The 9,748-nt window shown below is 42.9% G+C and overlaps 1 protein-coding gene across 1 annotated transcript; it reads left to right on the top strand.

Moving 5' to 3' along the window:
- The first annotated feature begins 7,848 nt into the window (after positions 1–7,848).
- On the top strand, positions 7,849–8,658 carry LOC147700557 (olfactory receptor 5AR1-like). The gene has a single exon (XM_086929123.1). It carries the CDS (start codon positions 7,849–7,851, stop codon positions 8,656–8,658), a length of 810 nt encoding a protein of 269 aa, XP_086785249.1.
- Positions 8,659–9,748: the final 1,090 nt, after the last annotated feature.

Here is a 9,748-nt window from a genome sequence, read left to right as displayed (position 1 = left end):
GGACACCTGAAAGAATCCCCCTTGAAGTGAAGGAGTCTCCAGCATTCCCATGCACCGCAACAAAGTCGACCGGTCTGCTGATCCTGAGCTCCTCTGGACTCCGTAAGGTTCTGCAAAACAGGTTGTGGTTTTCCACGGCTCCTGAGACCTGCCCTGCCCTGCCCTCTCACCATGTTTTCTCTCACGATTCCAGTGCCTCTGGCTAGTGGGTCCAATTTAGGGTCACCTTTGTTTCTTTTGGGCTCCCCTAATTGCTTGGGGTCTCACCTGACTCCCCAGCTGGTGGTGAGTCCCCAGGACCTTGCTGGTCACGAAATTGCACCTTCTTCGACTTCTGTGTTGGTTGCCTTCGTCAAGGCTTGTTGGTGCTCCCGCCAGACACCGAACCCTCAGCACTCGACATCTGATGTTGGACTGCTCGTTCAAGACTCCTGGTCTTCCTCAGCATTGAATGGTGCTCACAACTTCAGAGTCAAGGTCATTGTCATCTATCCTGCAGCACCAAACATAGGAGGGCATTCATCTTCCAAGTCTCCTGGTCACTCCTGAATGACATGGACTCCGTCCCCTCTGCTTGCAGGTACCTCTCATCTTGAATACACCGGACATTTGCTCATTCTTCAGCAGTGGCACTTTCCTGAAGTCCTCCATTGGGTTCGACAGTGGTTTCCGACAGCACTTCACCCCTATGCATCCGGCTATCCTGGTGTAGGTAACGTGGGTATGTAATGTAATGTAGGTGTACTTATAAAGAGCGGTCCGGTCACCCAAAGGGCATCCTGGTGCTTGAACTTCGGACGGTCACACTTTTCACTGCTCAGACATTTCTAGGAAAGAGATGCGTTTTTAAAGCTTTCCTGAACGGTAAGTAGTCCCTGTGGCTTCTCAAGGAGAGCGGCAGGGAGTTCCAAAGTTTGGCCGCTACAACACTAAATGAACGGCCACCCATCCTGACTCTCTGAAACCTCGGGACCACAGCAGTTGTGCCGAAGAAGAGCGGAGGGGCCGCGAAGCAGAGTACCAGGCAAACATATTCTGCAAGGGCACTGGACCCTGTTGATGTACCGCCTTAAACACTAGGCACGCCGCTTTATACAATACACGCAGGTGCACCGGTAGCCAATGTAGATCTCTTAGAGCTAGAGTAGAAGAGCTAAAATTAGGGCGGGAAAGAGCCAACTTGGCGGCCATATTCTGCACCCGTTGTAACTTCCCAGCAGGTTTTTTGGGGCCTCCAGAAGTAGCGCATTACAATAGTCTAAACGACTTAGTATGATCCCGCGGACTACTTCTGGCCTGGCCTGGGCGGGGAGGAGGGGCAGAACTTTACGCAACATGCATAGCAGCATCATGCACGTAGAGGTGGTTTTATTGACGTGCATGTCAAGCTGTAAATTTGGGCCGAATAGCACTCCCAAATTACGAGCTGATTCCGCTGCCGACACTGGCTCGGGAAAACTGGCAGGCCAAAAGTTCTCTGGAAGTACCCGCGGGATCCGGTCCATGGAGCAATAGAGCACCTCCGTCTTTGTGCTGTTAAATTGTAAGGAATTGGCCCGTAGCCAGTCCGCTGTGGCTGCCATACAGCAATGAAATGTGTCCAACGGGACCGCGTTGTTTCCTTCCAGAGAAAAGACCAGCTGGGTGTCGTCAGCATAGTTAAAAGCCGAGACACCAAAAGATTTTATAAGCTGGACCAGGGGGCGGAGGTACAGATTAAAGAGTATAGGGCTGATGGCCGAGCCCTGTGGAACCCCCTGCCCTACTTTCCGTGGCTCAGAACGAAATGGAGGGAGCGAGACCAACTGCTGCCGGCTACCAAGATAGGATACCAGCCAGTCTCTTGCTCCCTCTGTGACCCCACACTCCTCAAGTCTCCTGATAAGGGTCCGATGGCAAACCGTGTCGAACGCGGCCGACATGTCGAGCAGCACTAAAAAGGCTCCCCGACCACTGTCGACACGCGAACGAAGATTGTCCAGTACGGTTACCAGTGCGGATTCTGTCCCGTGCCATGGGTGGAAGTCAAACTGTGTCTCATCGAACCATCCGATTTCCTCCAGGAAGCCTGAAAGTGAGCGGGTCACCCATTTTTCCATGATCTTAATAGGAAAAGGGAGCAAAGAGATTGGCCTATAGTTGGAAAGACAGGCAGGGTCCAACGTTGGTTTCTTGAGCAGAGGTGACACTACTGCTAGCTTCCAGCACTCGGGAACAGATGCCAGATCCAAAGACTGGAGGCAGACGGAATACAAAGGCTGGAAAAGTTCCGCCTGAAAAACCTTCCAGAATTTGGAAGGCAGTGGGTCGAGCGGAGAACCCGAGGACACCGTATGTGCCATGCTGCAAAATTCCTCAAAGGAGGGACAGGGAAAAAGTCTTAGTTGGGGTCGACTGGAGGAAATATCCGGAGCTTCCAAACTAAGAACTAGGTCACTCGGCTGGGGTCGACTGGGTGATCCGTCCAGAGCTCCCAGACTAGGGCCAGGGGCACCCGGCTGGGGTTGACTGGACGCGCCAACCGGAGCTCCCGAGCCGAGAGCTCCCAAGATGAGAGCTGAGTCAATTGGCTGGGGTCGATTGGGTGACCCGTTCGGAGCTCCCAAGCCAGGGCCGGAGACAACCAGCCGGGGTCGACTGGACGGGCTAACCGGAGCTCCCAAGCCGAGAGCAGGGGGCAGAGAATTTTTTAAGCCCTCTAAGATCTTTGCAGTCTTCTCCTCAAAAGCACCCGCCAGGGAGTCACACAGGGACTGCGACGCAAAGACTGTGTTGGCCACGCACACGGAATGGGACAAGTCCCAGACAATTTTAAACAGGGCTTGAGACTTATTAGGCGCCTGGTTCAGAGTGGTTTCCAGAAAAGCCACCTTAGCCAACTTAATCTGCGCCTTATAGCCCTGCAGTGCCAGCCTAAACGAGGCCTTTGCTGAGGTCGAGTACTGCTTCCTCCAAGCTCTCTCAGCGCGTTTGCAGCTCAACTTCAGCTGCCGTAGCTCCTCCGTATACCAGGGGCAAGCCTGGTTCAATCTACCTCGAGACTTACGAAGGGGCGCAACCTTGTCTAGCGTGTTAGTAATAGACCGGCACAAAGTAAGATAGCTTTCCTCCACCGAGTTACTCAGACAGAAGTTATCTGGTAGTAAAGAAGGCAGTGAAGGTGAGCTGAGTAGTCGGGACCAAGGTCCGCCCAGTTTAGCCAGTCCGACACCAGCTGCCTCTGAGAAATGATCCCCTATGCAGAGGGAGAAAGCAACCAGTGCGTGGTCGGTCCAGTATTGGCATAGGATATCGTTGACCACTACTAATTGTACGTCAGCGAAAATCAGATCCAAGACATGACCCCCCCTGTGAGTCGCTGATCGGACCAGTTGCTGCAGCTGAATGTCGCCAAGAGCTTGGCAGAGTGTCGTGAACGCACCATCCAGCGGACCACCCTGCCATAAGTTGAAGTCCCCTAGGACCAGCAGCTTAGAGTGGGTGTTAGATAGGTCATATATCAGGTCAAGGAAGTCTGATAGGGAAGGTACAGAGCCCGGTGGCCGATAGCACAGCACGCCTGTGAGCAATGTTCTCTCCAGATCTTTAATAGAGAACCCCATCAGCTCAAACCACGGTGGTCGGCTCTCCAACCTTCTGTCTTCCACTGGGTTTCTTCAGGATCTACTGGGAAGGGTCCTTAATCTTGAAAAATCCAACCACGACTTACCTGTAGAGTTGTACAGAGCACGCGGTCATGTTCCCACACTATACACGCTCTCCATGATATCCCTATCTGCTCACCTTGGGTGGCTTCTTGGGCCCCCAGCACTTCGTCCTCTCAGCAATGTCTTGACCCGAGTCGTGGTTCTTATACCACTTTCTTAGTACATAGTTTGGTCCCCCCCTGTGGTCCACTGTGTATTCTGTGCTATTTACTGTGTTTCTCTGCTAAGTATTGTGTGCATTGTGCTTATCTCCGGGTAGGAGAGATCTAAATGTGTTGGAGAGTATTATATATTAAATACATATTTTTATAAAAAGCTTGTGTGGTTCTTTTTCCCCTAATCTATTCTGGTAAAACAAGGTGCTGTACAATCCGTCTGGGCTAAGCCTGAAAGCTGCTCTAGACAGCTACCACTTAGACAGCCTTCTAAGGTTGTGTAAGACCTCTTAAATCACCATAAGGGTTGCCTGGGCTGGTGCAAGGTTACATCATATACCAGGCCAACTTCTCACAAATGTTATCCCATTTTTCATTAAGGATTTTATGAAATTGCTTTAAGGTTTCCGCTGAGCTATTCACAATTTCAAAAAGTGTTTTCAATAAAGCAATACCACCAGACTTGACACCTAATAGCAGCTGTGTCTTTCTTATCTAAATGGCCGCAAAGACTATAATCTAAAAATTGTTAAAATGGTAATGTCTCTCTGCATTGAACCTATGTTCAATGTTATTCCTTTTTTTTAAGGGTTTTAGGAAACTGTTTCAAGGTGTCCTCTGAGCCACTTACAATTTAAAAAAAGTGTTTTCAATAGAGCAACACACAGAATCTTGACATCACATTTTAAATGCTCTGTTCATTCATCCAGTCTGTCACAAATTAAGTTTGCATATGACATTGAAAATCTTGAACCCCCTATTGCTTCTTTAGTTTCTCTGTATAGGGAATCTTGATAAAGAATAAAAAGTTCTCTGAGATTAATCTAGCCAATCCTGTTAGCATTTTATTATTGGGGAAAAATTAGCAGCTCTCTCCATACATTTCCTTGAATCCTCTATCATGACCAATATAATACCTTAACATAAATGGTTGCCTTGTTAAAACTACGTTCTTATAGAATGTGATATATGTTATCAAAGAAATCATTGATGTCCCTAATATAAGAAGGTAGAAGTGTCACCAATGGTTTAAAAATGGTATATATATTCATTGAGACATTCTATACCATATATGATGGGTGTACATGTGAAATTATTTCCTTATGAATCATGGGAAGAAAATAAATTCAGATAGAGAGGGAGACTTTCTTCACTAAATCGTAAAATTTGGCATCTGATAACATATCTACTGCATGCAATATTTTCAGTATTTATTTCTTTACAAGTATTTATCTCTGCTGTTCTTCTATTAACACGTTCCATCATTGAGTTGAGTGCCTCATTATTATAGTCAGTAAACCTAAGCCACCACATTATGTCCCTTGTCTGCCTATCTTATGATAATCATTGTATTTTCCTATGGTATTTTCAAAACATCTTTTCTGCCATTGTTCAGTTCTGCCCATTTTCTGAATTTCTTCCCATGCATATCGTTGAACGATGTCAATACTGTCCCAACAGGGTAAATATGGGTCAAAGGAAGACTTTAACATACGTTCTGTGCCCATTATGTCATGGAAATAAAATATATATATATATGTGTGTGTGTGTGTGTGTGTGTGTGTGTGTGTGTGTATGTGTGTGTACTGCTTATTGTATAATAGATACATCATTCTCTTCAGTTTTGTCTGTGTCAGGGTGATCTCTAATACCTCTGTTTCGTTTGGATGGTGCCATTCAAATAAACCTGTATGTTTAAGTTTCCTTATAAATGTTAAACCATCTGTTTTAAACTCAAACAGATTGATATGAGAGCCTTCAAAGAATGATAAATGTTTGTTATGAATTTCACTTGTACATCTGAAAATATCCTATCTGACAAATTCTGTTTCTTGACCATCAAAGTTATTAAACATCCATATGATACAATGAAAACATAAAACATCAATCCACATTCTTCAAACATAAATACTAAAAACCTTACAATTCATAAAACGTGCTTGCTACAGGCCATATTTAAAATATTTTCTATTGCTCTCTGGCCTGTGCGTCGTTGTCACACCTGTGTTTTGGCTGTATACCTTCTGGTTTCAATCTTCCTCCTCTTCTCTTTCCTTCACTTGTTTTGTGTTTCCTACACCTTAAGCACAAACCTTCTTTTTCTAGCTGAATCTAAAAAGCAACTTTAATTTAAGACAAATTTGAATTACTCAGCCCATCATTCTTTGTGCAGCTACCACTGCCCATAGACCTTTCATCAGATTGTTTGCTTAATGTTCAATCTTTCTTGCTCACTTAAGTTATTTTACTAAATCAAATATATTTGCACAAGAATATGCCAAAAAGATACAAATCTGCAAGAATAAGACTATGTACTAATTTAACCAATAGGGAGATTCAATTTATATGTGGTGTAATATATGTAGGTAGGTTCATTGGGTATTAATGACAAAGGTTTCAGTTATGGTGATACGGCGAGGTTTGAACATGAAAACACATGTGTGAGATAGTTACATATGATAAAGAACATGTTAAAAAACATAAATAATTTCATTCATATACTTTTCACTATAGATTAAATTTACCAGGCGGATGGGGATACGCTGAAAAACTGAAAAGTTAGTAAATATTTTTTTTGGTGTATTGTGACTTACGTTAACAATTGACTGAATAATGCACACGCTAAACCATTACAGTAGAATGTTTAGAAAACTGTCTTGTATTACTGAGATTCATGGAGACTTTAATGTAGGACATGATAACAGTTAGGAACTTAAAAAAATGTTTGATATTGATAAGATATAATACTGTGTGCACAGTATAATGCCATGTATCCCTGAGCTGTAAGGAGTGCTCGTAACTGTAGTATTAAAGTGTTAGACATTGATGAAAGTCTTTTTTGCTAGAATTAAAGTATGTGTATCACTTAGATTTGGTAAATAATCTATGTTTTCCTACTTATTTAAGTATTTTTTTTAAATATTAGGAAAGCGGATATAGGATAACATATTATGGACACAACATTAATGTCATATGAGAAACTAATTAATCTTTGCTTACCATAGTTTTTTATTTACTATTTATAGTGTTTGACAAGATGTTATCTGGACCTGAGGAAGCAACTTACTTGTGAAACACTTGTTGGTTGGACTAGTATTTTTAAAGAAGAAAAGAATCAATAAAAACTTCTGTGGCCTGAACTTCATAAATGTGCCCCTTGCTTCTGTTTTATGACTTATTTGTGAGTAGAACAGAAAATGACTTCAGATGAATGTGGCCATCTTGGTACGGAATAAATGTATCCCTAACCACAAACACCATAACAGGAAAATTGCATTGTCACTGTGTAGCAGGCAACAATCCAACAGCCATCTTTGATCCTTCTTATCTCCACACTCCTTCTTCTTAGTCCAACATTTTTACCACTTGCATAGCCAGACTGCCACAACTGAAAAACTTCAGGGCTACCCGAGCTGTGAGAGCAACTAAGCTGGATGAAATCTTGGGCAGAGCAGATGGGGAATCTTTCCTGTACGCCACCAGCACCACCTGGTGAGATGTGTCTGCAGATGTGCAACGCCCTCTCTCCACGGCCGCCAGTGGGCACAACTATACCCTAAACTCACATTCATGGTAAACTGAGTTATATTGATGACTGAAACACACACAGCCATAGCAAGCGGAAGAAGAAACAGTAAATTGCCTATTTACACTTTGTCAAACAGGAAAAACAATGATAAATGGGTTAAATCAGAGGCCAGTCCCAAAGCATGGACATCCATCAAATTGGAAGTAGTGTGAAAGGGTGGTGTGCCTAGGGGGTGTATTGAGTTTTATAGCATGTCTCCCTTATTGTAAAATATATTCTCATTTCTATGCAGTTAATGGGAGAGATCCAAATGGAACTGGAAAATCAGACTCTCTCTCATAATCACAGTCTCTCACTGTCATATTTCATAATTCTTGGGTTTCCAAATCTCCCTCAGCTAAAATATATTTTCTTTTTAGTTTTCCTACTGATCTATCTTTGTGCTCTCTCTGGAAACATGACCATTTCCACTGTGATATACATCGACTCTCGCCTGCACACCTGTATGTACTTTTTCCTTACAAACCTGTCTATATTGGATATCTGCTACACATCAGTGACTGCCCCCAAGTTGCTCAGCATTTTCTTATTTGATGATAAGTTGATTTCATTCAGTGGCTGCATGACACAACTATACTTTTTCATGTCCTTTGGAACTACAGAGTACCTCATCCTGACCATTATGGCTTATGACCGTTACATTGCAATCTGCAAACCTTTGCAGTACACAGTCAGGATGAGCAAGGAGCTGTGCATCTATCTGGCTGTAAGTGCTTGGTCAATAGGTTTTGTGGTCTCAGCCCTCAACACCGCACTGATCTCCAACCTCCTCTTCTGTGGATCCAGGAAAATCAATCACCTTTTTTGTGATGTAACACCTCTGTTAACCCTTTCATGCAGTGACACCCACATTACCGAAATTGTGATATTTCTTGAAGGTGCATTTGTTTGTTTTACCTGCCTCCTATTAATTCTTATATCTTATGTTTACATAATCACTAGCATATTTAAAATAAGTTCCCAGACTGGGAGAAGCAAGGCATTCTCCACCTGTGGCTCCCATCTCACCTCTGTTACCCTATACTACGGTATTATTTTTTGCTTGTATATGAGACCAACTTCCTCCTACTCTCTAGATCTAGGGAAATTTCTTTCTGTGATTTATATCGGGGTAATTCCAATGTTAAATCCAATTATTTACTCTCTAAGAAACAAAGACTTCAAAAGAGCAATGATAAAAGTTCAGAAGGAATTCTTTTTGAAATAGGGTATCTTTTATCTAGCAGGATACACTGAGAAGACCCAAATGCAAATTACAGTTCACAAGTTACAGTTGTCTTCATTAAATCCACATGCTCAAATATGGTTTTAGACTTCAAATGGAAACTAATCTCTCTCAACAGAGACCTGGTATGACGAAAAGCATTTTTGTGATAACAAATACTAAATAATTACGGGCCCGGCAGGAGTCTACGAAAATAAGTCACAGAAGATATTAGTGCCTTTATATAGAATAAGTGGCCTAAAGATGTTCTAAGGCAGATCATAGGGTTCAAAATTCAAACTTAGTCAATATGTTGTATTTTGGATGATCTGTACATTGGATTTAAGCATTCCCAGGTATATAAATCGAACACTGTTAAGGATGATGAAATGGTAGAACTAAGTACCACTTTTCAGGGTCTACTGGAAAAAGTTGAAAGAAGAAGAATGTTTTATATAGTGTAGACCCAGACACAAGGGCAGTGCAGCATATAACAAGTAAAAATTAAAAAAAGAATACATGAAATTGTAAAATAGTCCTACAACCTAGCTGATTTAGGGGAGAAGTCAATTTTTGAAGTCCAGGTCATAGAAGAACAGGAGAGCAGTACAATTTGGTTGCCCACAACTGATTATTTGAGAAACCTAGTGAACTAGTCATGATCTTAAACTCTGTTTTATTAGTGTTCATATACATACAATCTATTGTGCAAGTGAGGCCAGACCCTCTCAAAACAATCCCTCAACAACAAACTAATTCAAATTCAGTCGACGAATGGAGTAAACCACAGAGCCACAGAACACGATCATTTGTACAGAGTGGAGATAGAGACAGGCAAGTAACAAGGCTGTGCAATAACACCTATGTTGACCCACAAGTTAGAGAGCGATAGAATAAGACTTATGGAGTGAATAAGAAGCCTTGACATTTCTGGCCAAAGATGAAATCCAGTCAAGTCTAAATAGCACTGTCAACACCCGAGGACAGATCCAGCAATATCAATGCCAAGTGCAAAGTCCATACTCCTCTAAGATCACCAAGTACCACCCCTGCGACTGATTCAGGACTCTAGGTAGAGCAGTAGCCTTCAGCA

This window comes from Lissotriton vulgaris, chromosome 7 (assembly GCF_964263255.1).
Source record: "Lissotriton vulgaris chromosome 7, aLisVul1.2, whole genome shotgun sequence".
Lineage (NCBI taxonomy): Eukaryota > Metazoa > Chordata > Amphibia > Caudata > Salamandridae > Lissotriton > Lissotriton vulgaris.
Note: the sequence above shows the minus strand (reverse complement) of the source record. Positions and strands in the feature narration are given on the sequence as shown.

What these genes read in the sequence shown, in the direction of transcription:
- LOC147700557 (XM_086929123.1), top strand. Translation starts at nt 7,849, where the DNA reads ATGACCATTTCCACTGTGATATACATCGACTCTCGCCTGCACACCTGT.